Source organism: Pomacea canaliculata, linkage group LG9 (genome assembly GCF_003073045.1).
Source record: "Pomacea canaliculata isolate SZHN2017 linkage group LG9, ASM307304v1, whole genome shotgun sequence".
Classification (NCBI taxonomy): Eukaryota; Metazoa; Mollusca; class Gastropoda; order Architaenioglossa; family Ampullariidae; genus Pomacea; species Pomacea canaliculata.
This window is the reverse complement of record NC_037598.1, coordinates 17,131,648-17,153,234: the sequence shown is the minus strand read 5'-3', so window position 1 is coordinate 17,153,234 and position 21,587 is coordinate 17,131,648. Positions and strand designations below refer to the sequence as shown.

The 21,587-nt window shown below is 38.7% G+C and overlaps 1 protein-coding gene across 4 annotated transcripts in view; it reads left to right on the top strand.

The window, feature by feature from the left end:
* Positions 1 to 16,961, top strand: part of LOC112571599 (inositol 1,4,5-trisphosphate receptor type 1-like) — a 65,708-nt gene extending 48,747 nt beyond the window's left edge. For 2 of the 4 annotated variants that reach the window (XM_025250712.1, XM_025250714.1), the window contains 9 exons: positions 186 to 383; positions 1,227 to 1,337; positions 1,669 to 1,764; positions 1,996 to 2,058; positions 4,530 to 4,652; positions 4,990 to 5,097; positions 5,251 to 5,443; positions 6,946 to 7,079; positions 7,647 to 7,782. In XM_025250712.1, the coding sequence (XP_025106497.1) occupies positions 186 to 383; positions 1,227 to 1,337; positions 1,669 to 1,764; positions 1,996 to 2,058; positions 4,530 to 4,652; positions 4,990 to 5,097; positions 5,251 to 5,443; positions 6,946 to 7,079; positions 7,647 to 7,652 (1,032 nt within the window). In that variant the 3' untranslated portion in view covers positions 7,653 to 7,782. Of the gene's footprint in view, positions 1 to 185; positions 384 to 1,226; positions 1,338 to 1,668; positions 1,765 to 1,995; positions 2,059 to 4,529; positions 4,653 to 4,989; positions 5,098 to 5,250; positions 5,444 to 6,945; positions 7,093 to 7,646; positions 7,820 to 8,173; positions 8,339 to 9,600; positions 9,800 to 9,985; positions 10,073 to 10,355; positions 10,514 to 10,923; positions 11,090 to 11,688; positions 11,850 to 12,590; positions 12,753 to 13,313 lie in introns of those variants that run through there. The other 2 variants (XM_025250716.1, XM_025250715.1) reach the window with 2 other exon arrangements.
* The last annotated feature ends 4,626 nt before the right edge of the window (positions 16,962 to 21,587 follow it).

Sequence of the window (21,587 nt, the reverse complement as noted above, 5' to 3'; positions counted from 1 at the left end):
CGGCTTCAAATTTCATTCTTATTGGAAGAAACCAGTGCAGATTAGCATACGCACATTGGTTCTCATGTACAACGTGTATGGGTGTGTGTTATTTATTATACATACATATACTGTATACACATTCATTTATTATACAGTCAAGTACATAATATATTTAACATATTTAAGCATTACATGTTTTTCAGAACTATCTCCGTGAGCAGAAGCACACCAGGTTTAATTTGGTGTGTGAGACACTTCAGTTCCTTGACTGCATTTGCGGCAGCACCACAGGTGGCCTTGGTTTGCTGGGCTTGTACATTAATGAGGGCAACGTGGACCTCATCAACCAGGCCCTTGTGACTCTGACTGAGTATTGTCAAGGACCCTGCCATGAGAATCAGGTATGAGCTACATGTTGAAGTGAAGTGGTCACCAAGCGCCCAACTCATTACTCTGATGACTCAAAGAAGATTTTGTCTTGTTTGTCCTGAGAATTTATTTTGTGAGATAAAATGTACTTAGAAGCAAAAAAAAGATTTAAAATAGAAGATGAGAATAGGTTAGAAGGGTTACTATAGATACTCAAATACACTAGAGCATAAGTAGAGGAAAGATGTGAAGCAAAATAGAGACTGGAGCAGTGCTTAGGTATATGCAGGATAGAGGAACAACAGGTTGTCAACAGATTGTTGACATTATACATTATTCTTTTGAAAAATGTGTACTCTTGCGTTGCTGCTGTTTAAATTTTCAAGGCTTAGCAGCTGTTAAGGTCTTTAATAATAACCTTGACTATGGCATTCCCTGTTATGATTTACCCACCACTCTTTTGAACCGGCTAGTTGCCAAGTTTTTTATCAGTGACAGCAGAACATCTTGTTATTTTTATTTTATTAATGCTGTAGTTAAAGGATGGTCATCCATCTTTTGCCACAAGACATTTCTTGCATAACATCAATGCAGACAATTTGCATGATAAATACTGCATTTTTTAAATCATTGTTCAGTGTATCCCATGTGTTGTGTGAAGATGCATACAGCGTGAAGATGCAAAATAGGACTCAGAAAAAGTAACGGCAATTACCAATCAAAGCAAATGTTAAAAAATATCATTTTTAATTTTATTATTTTTATTTATTCTTCTCTTTCTTTATGAGGGTATAGAATTAATAAGAGAAAATGTCTTACTTTTGACATTGTAAGATAGGAAACATTTCATTAATTCACTAATTCCTGATTTGCAGAATGCTATTGCTATGCATGAGAGCAATGGAATTGACATCATCATTGCTCTACTTCTTAACGACATCAACCCACTTGGCCGCCATCGCATGGATCTTGTACTGGAACTGAAGGTGTTTGTTGTTGAGCAGCTGAATTTTGTAAATGAGAGAACTTTTGTGTCTTAAAATGTTGTAGACATGACATGCCTACATTACTGCCACTAAGGGTGTAATAGCTAATCCAGAGAACTTTACTGTGAACAGCTATTTCAGGCCTTTAGACAGCTAGTAAATTCTGTCCCTTTTCTGCTGGACTGCTGCTGAATGGGCAGGAAACTCTACACCCAGGGGCCTTTGCTTCACAAAGGGGAGCAGAGGTTATCCCATGTTGAGTAAGATTAAATGACAGACAATTTACAGGTAATTTGATCTCAGCTAATTGTGCTTCCTGATCTCTTTACAGAACAATGCCTCCAAACTGCTTCTGGCAATTATGGAAAGTCGCCATGACAGTGAGAATGCTGAACGAATCCTAAACAATATGAGTCCAAAGCAGCTGGTAATCCTTTGTTGCAGTTTGATTAATGTTGCTTGTTATAGTGTACATCAAAAAATAACTGGATTTTTTTTCTGTAATTTTCCTAATAACCCTGGGAGTGTAGACTTAATAACCCTGGGCTTGTAGACAGTCTTCTTTAAAACCCTGGAGGTGTAGACATTAATAACCCTGAGAGTGTAGACAGTCTTCTGATGGTCCCACCACACATGTCATCTTTGGTTGCATTTGCAGGTGGAGGCAATGAAGCAAGTGTTTAAGCAGGCAGTGATGGATGGAGATATTGTGTCCATTGAGGTTAACACCTGTCTCCTCTTCTGCCTCCCTGATGTCACACACTAATGCTGTGTTTCAGCTTGAGTCTTTGGTCCTATTTGTTGTGGGATGTTTGGTGTCAAAGCCAGGCAAGGCTAGTGTTCTCTGTTTGGCAGATGTTGGTGCATGCATGCACAGGCAGGTACTGAGATAGAAGTGTGGTTACCGTTGTTCCCCTTCCTGCAGTGGTCCTGACCATGTGCATGTGGTGGTGATGTCAGTTTATGACAGTTGCAGAAACCTATGGCACTTATGCACCTGCAGGTACTTGTCACCTTCATTTCTGTGCTTGCATGCCACGTGTTACACTTCTGTTGACTTGGAATTTAAGAATTCTGCAGTTGATTGCATGAACTTGAGCATGGTGTTTCATGATGTGAAAGGTCCTGTTTCTGTTCTATGATGCATTTCTTGTTTCCTGTTCTTCCTTTTCTTTTTGAAAAGCGCTTGAAAGAATTTTTTTGGGGTCTTTTTCCCCCTCACTTCTGTTGCACTTAGGATTGTTAGCGGGCTTATTTTTGTCCCCATAAAATTTGTATTATTGCTGCCCAATTTGTTCTACAGGCCACACCATTAGAGCCTTGTATGCAGAGATGTTCCATGATTCATTGATTCATCAGTCATGTACATATTGACTAAGCTCCAGTTTTTAGCAAAATTTTGTGATGGTAGCTGCTTGCCAAGTCCATTGATAGGGAAAACAAACTATGTTTGTGGATATTTTTAATCTGATGTTTTATTTGATGTTTCTGAAGTGATGCCTGGTTCTTTTATTTGTCGTTGTTTATTGGAGGAGACATTGTATTGGCAAGCTTAATAAACAGGGTGACCCATTTTAATTGGGAAAGTAATTAGTAGACGTATACAAGTGTATAAAGACGTTTTAAATTAAAATGTCATTCGGTGACAGTAGTATTAGGCCGTATATTTCTAACAGTGATCCTTTTGCTGTCCTGTTGCATTGGTGTCTAGTGTAAAAACCAGGTGTATGAAGACCAAAAATCTATTTACATGAACATAATCTGAACAAGTTAACTCAATGTTTCATTGACCAATCAACTGCATTGAAAGGTAAAAAATATCATTATAGTTATCTTTAAATAATTAATTCAAGTAGCTGTCTTTAAATAATTGATACAAGTAGCTGTTTTTAAACTGTCATGTACATCCTACTGCAAGAGTAACAGGGATCTTGATTAGTAACAGTAAGACAGGGATTGGCCTTATGTTATTGTGCACTTCACTCAAGGCATTTTTAGTAAACACTAACATTAAAAAGTTGATTAACCGGCACACAGCCAGAGATCTTGAGTAAAAAGTAATTAAGAAATTGATTGGCCTTATGCTGTCATGCACTCTATTCAGCCAGGCATCTCACAGATTCATGGGTGTTTGAGAGAGGCAGTGTTCCCTGTTGTGGCTTGATGTTAATAGGCAGAGATCTATGTGTGTCTGAGTGATGTTTGCTGAGTGATTACTGCAGATATGGTAACATTTGATCCTGTCACTGGATATGGCTAGTCACACACCCAACTGGGTCATGCACTTACTGCAACTGGTTCCAGATCTTATCCTTTCTATCATCCTACCACCACAGGAATCAGTCAGGGGTATCTTTTCTCAAGCTAGCACAAATGTCCTTTCAAACTAAGCTCATATAAGTATTTGTAAATCATTGAGAATATGACAAGTACATTGTTTATTGAATGCTAGCAATCGAATTCAAGTTCTAAGGTGTTCTTTCAATGTAGTGTTCCACACTTTGAGTAAAAAAGTCAGTAGGCATGAATAGCAGTGCACCATTTGGAGTGCTGTTTGCTGTTGAAATGATTAACTGTTGAATTATTTGTAATTTATATGGTTTATAATTTAAAGAGTTTGTACATGTGTGACTGTGTGCATGCAAACGTGTGCTTGTGCTCTCAAGACAGAAAGAAAAGAAGGTGCATGACTTGCATGTTACAATACAGGTTAGCAAATATTGAATACAGGTTAGCAAAGATTTATAAGAAAACTGACAGAGATATACTGGTATAAAGGACTGTGAAAATAGAGGGTTAAACTGTATCATTTTGTAGTGTTGTATCAAAAAGTCATACTCTTTATCTGTTATCAATTCTAAAGAAGAAATAAAATTTTTATTTCTTATTAAGCCATATGATTTCAACCACATTTTTGCCTTTTGTACTTTCATGCTTGTGGAGAGTTTAATGCAGTGAATTTTGTATGCAAAAAAGCAAATGGATGTGGTGCTTCTAAAGTAATTTTTTTCACCAGTCAACGGGAAAGAAATTTTGAAAGTTAATTTTAAGTTAAGTATATTTTGCAGCATGGTCACCTGCTTGAGACGATGTTGCTTTTATGATTGTGACTGTTTTATTTAAAGATGTGTCTCACCTGGCAACTAATTGCTCCAAAGGTGTAAATATTAAAGAATCTTTAAATTGCTGCAGGTGGATGTGGCCAAACAAGCGTTTCACTCTGAAGATACAATAGAAGACGATGAGGAGGAGGAAGAGGAAAGAGAAGCCTCGCCAAAGGCAGTTGGTCACAACATCTTCATCCTGGCACATCAGGTACTGCATTCACTTAGGGGGCTGTACTCCTGATAGGTCACAACATCATCCTGAGACATCCCTCATCGTCAACCCCTGATACAAGCACCAATTTTATCAACCATGCCCATGATCTGTGAGGCATGCAATCTAGAGCTAAGATCTGTCATTTCTGCTAAATTTCACCAAAGAATCCACTAAGTTTTTGCACTATAGTATACTTCTTACTTTACAGCTATACTGTTGCAAATATTTTGTCATTGGCAGCTTCCTATAATTGTAGTCTGTGACATAGGACTCACAAGTTGGTAAGTTCCTGATATAAGATGCAGCCTCAGTACCATTGTCTATGATGCAGCTGTCACAGCACAACAAGGTTCTGGCAGAACTCTTGAAGCCTAGTGGCACAGACTTGTATGGAGATCAAGCCCTGGAGTTCTACACCAAACACACAGCACAGATTGAGGTAATGACTGCCAAGTGTCATGCATGTTTACACACAGTGACATGTACACCTTGTGATTTCTAGGACATTGACTCACTTGTTAATTACATGATAATGTTCAGCTTTCTTTTCAAAATATAATATTTCATCATGTTTTCCTTTATTCTCTTACAGATAGTCCGACACGACCGCACCATGGAGCGCATTGTGTTCCCAATCCCTGAAATTTGTGAGTTCTTGACCGAGGAAACCAAAAATGTCATTCTCAAGACAGCTGAACGAGATGAGCAAGGTTCTAAAGTGTCTGACTTCTTCAGTCGACATGAAGATATGTTCTCAGAAATGAAATGGCAGAAAAAATTAAGAGGTTAGTTGTGATCATATAAAACATACAGAATCTGTCTGTTTAGTAAAGGCTCTCTTTTCATCTAAGAATCAACCTCTGTTCTTTTTTATATCAGAATTACCTGACTATTTGAAATGGTATATTTTGGTCATTAATTTCATACAAAGATTGCAATGTAAATTTTGATACCACCTTGCCATTAACTTGAGTATTGTTGCATTGAGATGTCCAGAAACAACTGATAATTATATCATATCTGCAAAATTTCATTCTATAAGTTATCCAGTGTATCATTTGTTCAGAAACAAACCAATCCTTGGAATATTACTGGCAGTGCCAAATTAAATACTTGGCTTCCAGCCTCAATACCGAAGATGCGCGCCAGTCTGCTCTAGTGTACAATATTCTGAGGACTAGAAAAATGCATCAGTCTATGTTAAGGCTTACAAATTTTAGAAGCAGAGTGATTGGGTCATTTCTACATTAGACTATGCAAAACTTAAAAAGTCTTAACAGTAGAGGCTGGAGCAGATAACTATCAGGGTCTATATAAATTTAGTCTTGATGTTATACTGAGTGGTTCTTTTCATGAAGGACAGCACTTTCTTCATTATCTTTATCAGACATTAGGAGCTTAGGGGCTACACCCTGCTCTTTAACCAAACAAAAATGATTACTTAAAGAGCAGTTGTAGCTCCTAATGTTCATCTGGTAAGTATTGGAAAAAGATAATTTACAAGGAAAACTTAATTTTTATGGTCTACTTACTTTAAAACAACTTCAGTGTATAAAGATTATTCATTAATCCACATTTTTTTTTCATTTTTAATTGTGCTCAATGCAAGACATGTTTGCTGCATTGTAACAGAAAACAATTTCACAACATATAACAGGTGTGCTTAAGATCTAAGCAAACAACTTTGCAGTAACATACAACACACTGTAACTAAACACATTATTTACAGCATTTTTTAGCTGATTGTTGCTTTTAGATAAAAAAAGAAATAATCACTGTTGCTCACTTTAATGTTATTTCATCATGTCCATTATCAGACTATAGGCTACCAAAGTCTCATCTCAGCTGAGAAATAGCACCTACTTGTTCTTTTTCACCTTTTTCTTTTTTTTAAATATTCAACAATAAGTAGATTTTATGGGGTGTGGCTCTATAAAGAATTAGTTCTATTTTTAAATGCAAAGGATTCTTTTCTTAACTGTATGTTCCTGATTAAAAACAATTCAAAATGTCTTTGAGCTCAGCGACAGGCTGGCAGCAAATGCTGTGAATCTTTGTGAAAGTGATATATTTGAGAATATCGCATTTTTAAGTTAACATATTAATTCCTCTCTTTGCACAATCAGCAGTAAGGCCACATCAGCTACACAAAGAGATCCATTGACTATATATTAGTTGATCTAGGAGGTAAGATTGGTTGATATGGGATATTATTTCTTTAGTATCCTTAGTGGTAAAACAAGCCAATAGGCAGAAATCAAGGACAGTACTTTTCCATGTCTTTCAGCCAACCCACTGCTGTTCTGGTTCAGCAGTCACATGACTCTTTGGGGAAGCATCTCCTTCAATTTTGCTGTCATCATCAACCTCCTTGTAGCTGCCTTCTACCCTTTCAAGAAAACTACTGAGGAGGAAGCCATGGTAATTTTAAAGAGTTCTAGACATCTTCTTAGTGGACAGTTGTGAGTTTACAGATCTGACACCTATTATATATATCTTATTCTTGCTTTAAATTAATTGTATGAAAGGCATCTGTAAGAAGAAATCTGTGAATTGATGAAACTCTATCATATGGTTTGCTACATAAAAGCTTTCACAAGTTTCGACAGATCAGTAACTATGAATTAAGGAATTGTTTAACACCTTTTGTATTATAAGCTGTGGTAAAACTTAGCGACAGATCTGCCAAAGCTGACCTGCTCTAAAATGCTGAATAAACTTATCTTGTTTGGCATTTGTTACTGCTGAATCTGATTTTTTTTTTTTTCATTCTCAATTATTCCCATCCATGTAAAAGAGCCTGTGTAGCTTTGTGGGGTTAGTGTGCTTAACTGTTAAGCAGGTCACAGTTCCAGCCAACCAAAAAAATTTCCCTTGTTTCCCCAGCAGTACCTGTACCTGATCTGTTAAGGGAATGTGAGAACTAAATCTATGTCCTAGACATAGAGAACCATCTCAGTTCATGACTTTTTTGTTTGTATGCTTCAGAACTAGACCCCCGACTGTCTGGACTAGTATGGACTGCCATGCTGGTGTCGTTGGCTATTGTTATCACAGTACCTCGCCCAGCAGGGATTCGAACTCTGATCATTTCCACCATTCTGCGCCTTATCTTTTCAGTTGGGCTGGAGCCTACTTTGTGGTTACTAGGAGCACTCAATGTTAGCATTGTCATATGGTTACCATTAGCATTCAGTGTTACCATTGTTATCTTATCATTAGCACTTAATGCTGTGGCATAACCATAAGTAGACCTGTTTAATGATTACTTAGAATACTTCGATAGTATTGTCGTTATGTGGATGTTCATAAGTATTTTCCAGCAATTAATCATGATGCTTGTTTTTATGGTTTATCTTCATAAAATTGTGTTCCAAGCTTGTAAAAGAGCCTGGTAAACATGCATATATTGTCATGCTGAGGTTGAAAGATGTTTTTAATTACTTTCTTTGCACATCAAGTCTAAGTATATATATATAATTTTATTTGCCATAATAGAATATTATTTAATGCAGGTGATCAACAAAGGGGTCTTCCTAGTGAGTCTGATGGGCAACAGAGGCACCTTCACAAAACCTATTCAAGTTATTATCACAGACTTTGAGTTTATGTACCATATGGTCAACCTGGGTCTCTGTGTCAGTGGCATTCTGTTCCATGAGTTCTTCTACAGTCTGTTGGTCAGTCTTTATTTGCTTTTCATTTCTTGTGATGAAACTCAAAAGCTATGATGTGGCATAGTTGATGTACAATATCAATGAAAAAATCAGATTAACTATAAAAATATAGTTCTGGTAAGATATATTCATTTAAAAACTGAAGAAGCAGTTAGTCATGTGGTTATAGGTTCAAGGCTGAAGGTGTGCATCATAGCTTCTTTGATATTGAATATCTATGGGCCACAACATTCTTCCCCAGGTTGATACATCTGCTGCATGATTATCTGCCCTTTGTAGAGTTGTGGAAGGAGAAATAATATCTGCATTACTTACCGTATGTTTAAAGAGTATTTTGGCTTAGAGAAGTACCTGATAGATATAGCCCCTGCCTTAAAAGTCAATGCACTTAATAAACTTTAGGTCAAGCTTCAACAAACTGCCTATTCAACAATCAAGATATAGTGAAATACCTAGAAATTAAAGAATATGTCCATTATGTAATTTAAATGAGGTAGGGGATAAATTTAATTATTTGTATACATATTTATTTCCAGTCATGAAGAAACTGATCATTCAAATGTTGCATTACTGTTTAAATTGATGGGGAGAAAAGCTACAACTAAGATTCCAGATGAACGAAAGACTTAAAGTATGTAGCAGTGAAGTATGTGGCTAAACCTGTGTAAAAGTCCAGATATCACTTTCATACAGCAAAATAGGTTGCATACGTCTATCAAATAGGCCAATTTGAATATCAAAGGGCAGGTCAAGTTTTCTACATTTCTTTATCAGTGAGAAGATTACTTGCAAGTACACATTGTAATTGAATTTATTATTATAATTAACCTAGGTACTTATAATCCCATACCACCTCAATAGTTTTGCGATGAAAGGATAGATGTGGAACTTTTGTAACCTTGCCACATGAAAATATCATAGTTTTTGTCTGGGTAACAGTATGAACGTTCTCTAATAGTCTACTTAATATGACAGCTAAATCACTGATACATTCCTCACTAGTACTATTACAAAAATCCAAAAAATTCACACATCCAGACTGGTCTGTTTTGACCATATGGCATGCTATTTTTTATCATCTGATTTATGATTTAATACCCTTAATTGCCATTTTTATAATGTTTTCTCAGGCTTGATTTACATACACTAACCCCATGACTAGCAGCCAATGACTTTAATTTATATCACAGGCAAGGGGCAATCTGTTACATTTGTTATGTAGAGCAAGGTTAGCCTGGTTTATAAATGTTGTTCATTGTCTACAGCTTCTGGATGTGGTATATCGCGAAGAGACACTTTTGAATGTCATCAAGTCTGTTACACGTAACGGCCGCTCCATTATCTTGACTGCAGTGTTGGCTGTCATCCTTATCTACCTCTTTTCTATCATTGGTTTCATCTTCTTCAAAGACGACTTCATAATGGAGGTGGATCCATATCCCAACACCCATCTGCTTGCTGCTAGTGAGTATTGTTCACTGAGATGTACTGGCAAAAATGTCTGTGTTCCAGACTGGTGAAGCAGGCTGGGAGGTAGTTGGTAGGTGAAGAAATGACAGAACAGGAGTTGTAATAAGCCATGGAATGTGCCAGCATGCATTTTGCACCTCTATGCTGAATGACTGTAACTGATTGCTTGCTACTTTGCAGATGTAACCAACTCTACAGACTGGCAAGGCACTTGTGCAGCAGATAACAAAAACTGTTCAGCCCAGTCAGATATCAGCTCTATGATAGGTATGTCTATAAAGGGAAGATATGATTTGGTATCAGGTAAATAATGACAAATACCTCCTTAAAGGGAGCCTGTAGTGTGATGTCAGCTGTGTATGAAAGGGAGGCTGACAGTGATTTTAACTGATAAATATTTCAGAAAACACATGCCAGTGAAATGTGTAGTTGAAATACACACCATAACCTAGTAGTAGTTGCAGCTATCCTTGATTTTTGACCGAGATAGCTTCATTAAGTGTCTTTAGCAGTTCTGAGAAAGTAAAAACATCTGTCTCTTATAATGCAGGAATACCAAGCTTTGGTCAAATGGCACCATCTGAAGAGGAGTTCACTGACAACCAGCGGGCATGTGACTCTCTCATCATGTGCATTGTCACCTCACTGAACCAAGGATTGCGCAATGGAGGGGGTATTGGGGATGTGCTTCGCAAACCAAGCAGTCAGGTGAGGCATCCTAATAGCTTCCACTCTTTTCAGACAAGTCCATTGAGTGTCCAGTGGTCCCATTTTATGAAAAACTACAGCATTATAGAGGTCCATTACTTAAATAAGCAACATTACCCCCATGTAGATTGTTTTGTTATGTCGATCAGGTTGGGTACTTTTAGAAAAAAAAAATCAGTGAAAAGTTTGTTCTATTATTTCATTGTAACAAAAATCAAACTGTTTTTTCATCATAACAATTTTAAAACTACAACATGAGATAAGGTTATAAAGTGTTTGCTGTGTCGACACCATGCTATATACATTTAGACATCATATTGAGGCTTATATGGCACAATTTGTTGCTTATTCAACCAGCAAAATATTCTTACACAAATATCTTTATTTTCTAGTGAAAATTTCTTTCACAGGAGCCGTTGTTTGTGGCAAGAGTTGTGTATGACCTCCTGTTCTTTTTCATCGTCATCATCATTGTGCTTAACCTCATTTTTGGTGTCATCATTGACACCTTTGCCGATCTCAGAAGTGAAAAGCAGCAAAAGGATGAAATTCTAAGGAACACCTGCTTTATATGTGGTGAGTAGGCCAGGAACACAATGTCTACTTGATGTAGTAAAGTGTAGACATATTAACTACTGTCCCATGACTGCTGACACATGATAACCGACATGAAGATGCTTCTCACTTTCCCACCACCATTTACGCTGCCTAGATTGCAACTGTCACACATTCTCTGGCTTGTACAAAAAATTTTCTTTATTTTTTTTGTGAATGTAGATTTTTTTCAGAATGTTTTTACATAAAGTTGAATTTGCATAATGCAATTTAAATAAAGCAAGAACTGTCTGCACCTGCACACTCACACACATTCTCTCTTTTTTTACACATATACTGTCTCTTTCTCACTCACACACTTTCTCTCTCACACACATTCTTTCTCACATTCTCTCATACACACTCTCTTTCTTACACACTTTCTCCCTTACACATGCACACACAATTATCTCTTTCTCACACACATTCTCTCTTTCTCTCTCACACACACATTATCTCTTTCTCTCACACATAGAAATGTGCAGATTTTTACAAAGTAGGTTCAGTATCATAACTGTGGACCTGACTTCCCAGACAGGTGAGCATTGTTGAGTGCACTAAGACTTTGTGATTTTTGCTAGGCCTTGAGCGAGAGAAGTTTGACAACCGTTCAGTTTCATTTGAGGAGCACATCAAGTCCGAGCACAACATGTGGCACTATCTCTTCTTCATTGTCTTGGTCAATGTCAAGGATCCAACAGAGTTTACTGGCCCAGAGAGTTATGTCCACTCAATGATCAAGGTGCGTTTACTGGCTTAGACATGAATGTGAATGTCCTGTTGTGAGTCTAGATGCTGATGAATCAACTGAGTCTTGATGTCATAACAAATCGATTTCAAGACACGCAGCTCAATAGAGAATTTATTCCTCTTTTAAATGCAGACGTTCCATCCTTAGAATGGTCAGTAAATCTGGAGCTGAAAATTTTTGGAATACTACTGTAAGCCTAGCTGCTGGTCACCAGCCAGGTCTCATTCCCTTCTAAAATCAGTAACCCTAGTGGGTGGGTTGGCATTGGTTTTATGATATTTCATGAAGGGTTTGTAGACGTGCTGTTGGCATGATACATTGTAGCACTCATTTCTTACCAAGCATGAGGGAGGAGATGGGTACCCTCAGAAGATGTACTGAGATCTATCATCTTTTGCTTCTTCACTTCTGCCCACTGTAAAGGTAATTTAAAAATTGAAGTCTGAATGCTGAACTAGTCAGGCAGATAGCTGAATACTGTCTGAAAACAAATGGTTGCCAAGGGCAAGTGATGAAAATATAAGCAAAGGTATTAACAATCTTGCCCTTAGGATAGAAAACTACCCTTGAACATACTTGCTTTTTACTACCTACAGTACCATAGAGATCTCTAGCAATACACTTAATACTCTAGAATTCACGGGGAAAATGCCACATAAGATGTGAGATTCATCCCAGAAAGATGGAATCTGAGGGAGCTTTTTTGATGACTGTACATTTAACTTATGGTAGGATCGTAACCTGGACTGGTTCCCTCGCATGCGAGCCATGTCACTGACAGTGGAGGAGAGTGAAGGGGAGCAGAACGAGCTGCGAAACCTGCAGGTACAGCTGGACTCTACCAATCGCCTGGTCCAGACATTGTCACAGCAGCTCATGGAGCTGAAAGAACAGGTCAGCATCTATGTAGTTAAAGATCCAGTAACCAGAAACATGAGAGGCATTGTTACAGAGCAGGAAGAACTGTGCAAACATGTAAAAATTTATGTTTTTACATAGGGCTTAGAGAACTGCAGTCTACATAAACTGTTGCTCTTGCATGAAAAAAGAAAGGAAAGAAAAACCTGGACAGAAAAATTAGTCCTTAAAATCTAACAGTTATTCAAATTCACAATATTACTCATTTAATATTTGCCAATTCCATTCAGTCCAAAAACCTGCACACTAAAAAGATTCAGAAACAGAGAACGAACGAAGGCTCACCTCAACAGGTTTTCACACAAATAATTTACACTCTTTTAACACGTCTGATCAGGACTTCACAACACAGCATCAAGAAAAACTGTCAGGTTTCTCCCGTCGCAGTCAAGGACACAGAACAGTGGCAAAATTGAATGAGTTAATGTAGTTTTTCATGTAGTGTTGTCATTACTCTGTTTATGATGATAAAGAATGGGTATTAAGAAAAGATTTCTGTGGGCTGGCAGAGTACACTGATTGTTCTTAATGTTACAGATGAATGAGCAGCGGAAGCAGAAGCAGAGGTTTGGTCTCATCCAGCAAAATCCAGGCATGCCTGTGCCTTTCAGCATTAACCAAGGATTGTAACTACATCTCAGCTACACCAAGGCCTTGTGACTGTCACCACAGTGTTGTCATGTCAGTGTTTCATGACAACACTGCCACGTCCATGTCTTGGGACTGAAACCAAGATTATGACTATCAACTCAGTGCCATCAGAGGTAGCAAGTGATTAACTACCATTCAGTCTTCATCATAGTCTGGTGTTTGTTTTTGTTGTTTTTTTAAGAGTTGCTTTTTTTTTTTTTTGTCATCATTCCTAGTTTGCAATTTAGAAAAATTATTAGAAATAAATTAAACCATTTTTTCATCCAGCTTTCAGTGACATTATTGTGTCTATCTGTGTTCCTAAGATGTGATGACGGACTGTATTTAATGATGTTTAGTTTTAATGATTATGTATTGATGTTCATTTAATTGAAATGGGGTGATATTTGAGAGCTTACAAAGATTTAACTCTAAATATGTGTCTGTTTATACACACACACTTACTTGCACATACATAAACATTCACAAAACACTGGAAAACAAGCTGTTGTAGAAGCGGATAAATGTCCGGTACAGTGGTGACTTTAAGAATCCAGATCTGTTAAAAAATTACTGATTATGTCACCAATCATTGAAAATTACTGATGTCACCAATCATTGACAATAATTACTGGTTTGTCACATATGTCCTGACAGCAGTTATTGATGAATCATCACAGATTTTAGATCACTAGCCTAGTGGAAAGGATCGCTCTGGGACTGGAAAGGTTTCAGAATGACTAGAATCTGATAAAGATGACTTCATATTTCACTCACACTAATATTTCCTGAGCAATAGATGCCACTATGTTCAGATTGCGTGATTAACCTCACTCATTGGAACAGACTGGATTCATGATTATTGTAGAGAGACTTTTTCCTCTCCTGAGCTTGTGAAGAGGCATTATTTGGCACTGTGTTTGTTTGACGTCTGCAGCCAGTAAATACTCTCATTATTCCACTTTGTAATCCTTTCTCAAGTTTTCACATATATCCAAGATTGAGTCTACTAATGTCAGTAGATCAGATAAAGTAAATTCAATAATTACTGAAAACTAGTATATGGGGGAAACATCTCAGTGTCCTTTCTTCCTACCATAGTATAAATGTGTGTGGTGCCATCCTTCATCTCGATGTATAAATATTTCCACTCTGATGTGGTGTTTACTAATCTTTCCTCAGTGCTAAGATTGTGCTTTACTCTCGTTGTGTTGCTAGAAAAAGTTCATTCAAAACAAAACACAAAAGTGAAGTGTTCTTTCTCCACCTGGGCTAGACTGCAAGATTCTTTGATGATATGTGTCTGTATGTTTGTTGATATATATAAATTCGTGTGTTCTGTTTATTTTATATATTCATATGTTTTACTTGTTTTTTTTTTTCTTTTTTCTTTCTTAACAGCACAATGAACCTACTTTAAAGTAGAGAAATGCACTATAGAATTATTGTTATTAGTAGTGGTCAAAGTTGGTAACATGTTTGTCAGGTTTGTATCATGGACGTGTAAAGGTGGACTGCTGTCTGTCTGACAAGACCAACAGTTAACCTTTTGCGAAGTTCTACGCTGTTAGTCTTGGCGAGCCTAAACAATGAATTTGACTAAACTGAAAGCTTTGTATACCCCAGCCTCATTCTAGTAGTTAAGCTGAAATGTGGCTAAACTGGAAGCTTTGTATACACCAGCTTCGTTTTAATAGTCCAGTAATACAAGTTCATGTTTTTATTGTCAAAATGTGTTTTGCTTGTCATATGTTCCATGTTTGTCGTGTAATGATACTTTTATCTTAATTTTGTTTTATTCTGGTGTTCATGTCTGTTGTGTTTGTCCTCTTGTAATATTGCTTTTCATTTAAGTAGTGGTTTCTTTTTCTATGTTTGTCTACTTGTCTGCTCCTTTGTCATGTCCTGTTGTTAGCCTTTATCATGTTTGCCCTGTCCATTTGTGTGAGATGATGTTAGATATATATTAGATATGTTAGACTTTTTTTCCTGCTTAGGGGTCATTTAAATCTTTACCTGATTGGTGTATTGTTGTCACACATTGCCATGATGGTTATCTGCAAGTAAATACTTTGTAAAGTAACTTACCTTAGTTTACAAACATTTGTATGCATGGCAATGAATCTTTGACTAATATTTGTTAATAGGCAAGCTGTCATCATCACATGCATACTTTCAGTGCACATCTGTTTAGTGTTCTCGATCAGCTTAAAAAGAATTCTGTTTTACTTGATATAGTCAGCCATTGAGTGTCAAGAACTAGGTGCTAGTAAATGTAAGTTTTCATATTTTGTTGTTAGAGTGTGTGAAATGTTGAGTATTGACAGCCATTAACTTGATCATGATCTGAGCATGTTGTCAAACTCTGTATTATGGAATACAGAACAAGGATAACAAAAGCAGCTTGTGTAGTGTGACTGTTCTCAGTGATGTAGTAGTTTGTATGGTGTGAAAAAGTGCTGACTGTTCTCAGCGATGTAGTAGTTTGTGTAGCACAGGGGTGCCCAATCTAAAGCCTGATCATTGTAACCAGACATAACGTAATTTCATTTTTAAGGTCATAATTCTGGAAAAACCGCCATGTTATGGCCCGTGAGATTTTATATCATTTCCAGTTTGGCCCTTTGGCGAGAAAAGGTTGGGTAGCACTGGTGTAATGGGACGAAAGGGCTGACTGTTCTCAGCGATGTAGTAGTTTTTGAGGTGTGACGAGAGTGCTGGCTGTTCTCAACTATGTCCATTCCCTTTTTTTGTGAAGATATCCACATTTTTAGACTATTTATCTATTGCTTATAATACTTGTATCTTTAAGATGTGCAATTTATTATGCAAGTTTACTGCCATCTTCCAATGCACAAAACTTTGTTTCATTCATAAGTGCTTTTAGCAATTGATATGACAAAAACGAAGCATTTTTGTAAAGTCTTTTTCGTGTTGTTAAAACTGATCAGCTGTACAACACCAGCTTCAGTTCTGTGAAGATGAATATTATAGATATATATTTTTTGTCTTGCAATAATATTTTTGTGATGTCTATTTGATAAATAGAGTGAAATAAAGGTCAACTATAGCCTCTTATTATGCAGTTAATTACATGTATGAGCACTTTTGTTTAGAACAGTTGCTCGGTACAGACCAGCAGGGTGGTTTATGCCATGGATCTGAAATCAGCTATTTTTATACTCATCTTATTATCTTGGGGGACACAAACTGTTTGTGATCAAAAGTTCATCAGTGATGTCTTTAAGGATGAATTAAGCAGCTGATATTGTGTGATCATCCTTGAATCACATCCTTATAACACCTGGCTATTTATTTGTTGTGAACCAGAATGTTACCTTAAAGCTTATGTTTACAATAAAGCATTTCTTTCACATTGTCTGGAGCCTGTGAAAGTAATACAGCTATGAAGTCCAACAGGACCATTCTGTGGCCAGTGTGAACTTGCTGGAAGTTCTCAGCTCCAGATACCTGGCTCCCATGTCCAACAGCAGCAATGTTTTGTATGAAACAAGTAGATATTGTGTAACATTAAACAGCTTGCACTTCTTTCAAGTCGTGTTTTTGTACATTGATGCATTTGTGCAGATGTTATATCATGATTGAAACACACACACAAAGTACTAACCCCAAATCATCAGAATTATTATTTTTCTTTTAGATCCTGTCACCTGACCAAGTCCTAGCAAAATGAGGTAGACATTGGTGTAGACTGTAGAAGTTTTTCTACACAAAAGTAGCAAAACCTTGGATGTGTGAGTGTAGACACTAAAATAAAAACTGGATGTATGTGCACACTGAAATAAAACATAAAACAAAGGCTGTGTACACATCAGATTATGAATGTATATAGTCAGCCATTGAGTGTCAACTCAAAACATTAAATGTATGGTTGTATACAAGCGGCCCGGTGGCGCAACGGTTAGCGCTGTTAGCGCCTGTCACCAATACAGTGAAGGTTGGCTGCCCTGAGTTCATTTCTCGTCTCGGGCACGCTGTTCTTTCTCTGCACGTGGCATCTGTTTACAGGGCTGGCTGCTCTCCGCCAAGGACGGTCCCAAGCCCGGCTGAAAAAGGAGGAGGGTTGGGCGTGGGCCAGCACCCCCACCCCGTAAAACAAATCCTTGCTATCAAAACAACAGTTATGCCCCAGGAGTCTTAAAAAAAATGGGTGTATACACTGAAATAAAACATGCATGTGCTCGCTGATAACATATAAATGTGTAATAATAAATGCAAAATTTGTAAAGCTCATACACTCCTAAGGAGCCCCTAAGAACAAGAATGAGAAATAGCATACGAGGGACAGGAAAACAAACGAATAACATGTGACCTATGACAGAATAAACAACAGTATTAATGATGAATTTAAAAAATACAGAAAACACAATGAGGAACCAGAGAACAAGAGCTGAGAGTAACACGATATTGCAAAAGGAAGACAAGCAGGGAAGGGTGTGATAAAGGACTGGCATGGTGGAAAGGGTTTGAGGAGTAATGTTTACTGAAGAGGTGCGTTTTCAGTGCACGTTTAAAGGATTCAGTAGTGGGTATGGAAAGGGAGAGTTCCATTGTTTTAGTGTGTATACTGAAATAAAACATGGAATTTCCATACAGCTGCTAGGGCAGGTCACAGTCCAGGTGGTTTCCTTTGTGTGCTCTCATCATGCTTATCTACCAGCCACACCTGAATCGTCAGAAGTGACATTACGACCGCAGCATATGCGCACCTTGAAAGTGCAAATGATTTTCATTCTATTCACATGTGTAGGATATTCTGAGAACTCCAGACACAGTTATTTGGTGGGGAGGCGGAGGCTTTATCGACCAAAACGTACACGCCATTCTGCCCCTCAGCGTGTGCTGCTATCACTGTACACGTTAATGTTATCCTCAGTTGGTGTGTTAGTAACAAGCAATCATAAAATATCAGCTTTCAAATGTCTGGTTTATTAAAAATGTCTTACTCGATATCGAGACCTGCTGCTTAAAGTCTTGACGTTTTCGGACACTGCACCAAAATCTTGTTTACATTTGCAGACCCCTTGGTGAATTGTCTTGAGGTGACAATTTGCTCCACGGACTTGTATCCACATACGTTCGTGGATTTCTCTGATCGACGTTGACATACGTGATACGTACGTGACGGGAAACATCGGCCAAGACAGCGACCGGTCACCCTGGCCATCGAGTAGAGCCATGGACGGGTTCACAGGCTTCATGTTGAAGGCTTTCCTCACAAATTACACAGTTACACAAATTACACAATTAGTCTGACTAATTGTCTCTTCTCCCGTGCACAGCCCCGATACCCGACATTTTGTAGTTTGTGGCTCTTCTTTATTGTTTGCTCGCTTCTGTGGCGAACGACTTCACTGCACGCGAGTTGCAGCAACAGTATTGACAAGAACAGCTCTGGCCGGCAACCATGGCATCCACACACAGGTAACCGTGAAATTTGCTGAAAGCTGTTCAAATTAAAGAGGCTGTTTAAATAGTTCTATTTGTATTGTTTTCCTCTCGTGTGCAGGAAGGGTAGTGGGGTAGATTCTATTATCCTCGGCCAGACATTTTCGCGTCCTTAGGGTGCAAAATACCAGGCGCGGGAACTGAAGGTACAGAAACATGTTAAACTGTTCTGTAGTCTAATTAATCACCCAGGTAACCGTCGTTAGGCGACCCAGACATGTGGAAACTGCACCTGCACAGGGCCCCCACGCCAACATATACTGAATATAAAACAGAAAGAGAAAATAATGACAACAACAGCTGAAAGCAAACATAATATTAAATATATTCTTGTGTTTCTTGTTAGTTAGTCTAACGTTGCTAGAGTCGGAGAAGGCTGGAAGCTTTAAGTGGTTTTATAATTAACGTTCTGCACTAATGAGAATATTATGGGCCGCTACTTGGTTTTATTGACATCGGCGGGCGAAGGGGCCACTGATTCTTTCTGTGCCCAGGCCGCCCCTGGTTCCATGAATTTCGAATAACGATTATATGTGCGGATACTTTAAACCCGACGCCAACCGCAGACTGAGTCAACTCTTGCGTTTCCAGTAATTTACTGGTATTTGCTCGTCTGAAAACCACCCTTACAGCTGGGCTTGTTTCCGCTTGTCACATGCAACTCTACAGTGACTTTTGGAACGAACAAAACGCGAACAAAAATGTGAATATAAGAAATAAATATAATATCGAAAAATTATTCAACTAAAAGATGCGAAAACTGGGACTAGTGGCAACTTATTACATATGTGACAGGATACGAGTCTCGTCAGTGTGTTGTCATCGTTACATTCTTTTGGTCTCCACAAACGGAGACTGACAAACAGATACCGAATTTCAGTCATCGACTGTTTTATACCTTTGCGTTGTCTGAAATTGATATTCTTGGTGGTCGGCAAGCATGAAGCCTGCATGCAGCAGCGGGTGCCAACCACTCTCTCCACCATTGAGACAGACGTCAGAGTAACTAAAGCAAGTCCAGAGAGAACTCTTTGCCAAGGGCTCCATCTAAACCTCGACCCCAAGATCATGTCTTCGCACGTATGCATGCACAAACACAGACACAAAGATCGTAAAGAATGTTGCCAGTCATGTTTATTCTGACACCAAACACACACTGTGATCATGGAGACAAGGTCAGGTTATGGACGTGGGGTCAGTGGTTCGTGGCCTCACGTGCATGACCGCCAACAGCGCCGTGTGCTCCTGGCGACCAGCAGGTGGGGCTTCAGGTCTTCAGGAATTTATGATATGCCATACGAGATAAGCCATTCATGAATAAGCTTGAAATAATCGTCATTTATCGTCACACGACAATTTAGTATTGTTATAACAATTTAGTATTGTTATCAGTGCTGTCAGTGCGCCAACGCCTTTACGTAAGAACTGGAAGCAGCAGCAAGCGACTGGCCACCCGCCACCCGGTGTGACTTTATAACGCTCGTCCTCACATTGTCAAGATGGCGCTGGCCTCAATACCCACGTCTAGCGAGCAACGGAGCCTGGGTTGGAGCCTGGGAGCGAGCTACGCACTGGGTACCTGCCATCCTTCCCAGTGGCTAGAAATCTATCTAGGTAATAGCAATGAGGACCGGATGTTATTCCAATCACGGCAGTTCATGCAAAAGGGGGGGGGGGGAATTGGTGTTCTACGCCGTGTCAGCAGCTAAGGCTATATCACGGCAAGCAGCCAGCCCTGTAAACAGATGCCACGTGCAGAGAAAGAACAACGTGCCCGAGACGAGAAATGAACTCAGGGCAGCAGGCGCTAACAGCTCTAACCGTTGCGCCACCGGACCGCTCAGTTCATGCAAGGGATGAAGACAATTATATATATATTGCAGTTCATTGATCTGGGTTTCACCACAGTAATTGATGCCATGATAAAAATAATATTTGCAAGACAGCTGTCAGTTTGATAACTGTTTGCACGACACTTTGGTTACAAGTCACAAGCAAGCGCCAGACAGAACATTCTAGTTCTTTCCTCTGCAAAATATCAAGGCTGACCGATTATGAGAAAAACTCACAGAAGGCTTCCAGTGATTATGAACGAGTTACAAGCATCCTACGAGAGAATAACATTTGGGGTTTGGTCTCAAGTCCAACATGACAAGCTCGAAACGTTCAGCCTGACATCTCAAAGGTCTCAATAATGATGTCCCGGTCTCATGCGACAAGTCGACTGTTCAGACCAAACGCTGCCGGTGATTAACAATTATTTTTAAAGACCATGCATGAACTCTGTCCCTACACCAGATCTCTCTTGCTGATTTTTTGTTGCCGATGCTTTCCTTGGCCACTTTTTTCATAACCCTAATCCTTACCCTTAACCCTAACCCATCAATCTGACTCAACTGACTGTGTGGTTGTCCCAGAACTTGCTGTGTGGCTATAACACACGTGTACTACAAGTCCGTGGCTAATATAAGAACATGTCTGCTGGTCTCATTTTTTAGGGTTGTTCTAAGAGCATGTGTGACTGGTGAACAATCTCATTGTTGCGCTAATACAAGAACATGTGACGGAGCTAAGGTTTGAGCTAAGTGACAAAGTGCGCGGTCAAGCTAGACTGGCTGCTACCCGCCTCACACGAGGCGAACTGTGACCGGGTGCAGCACTGCACACCCTGCAGTAGTCGCCTGCCGTTCATGTCACTGCAACTCGACAATC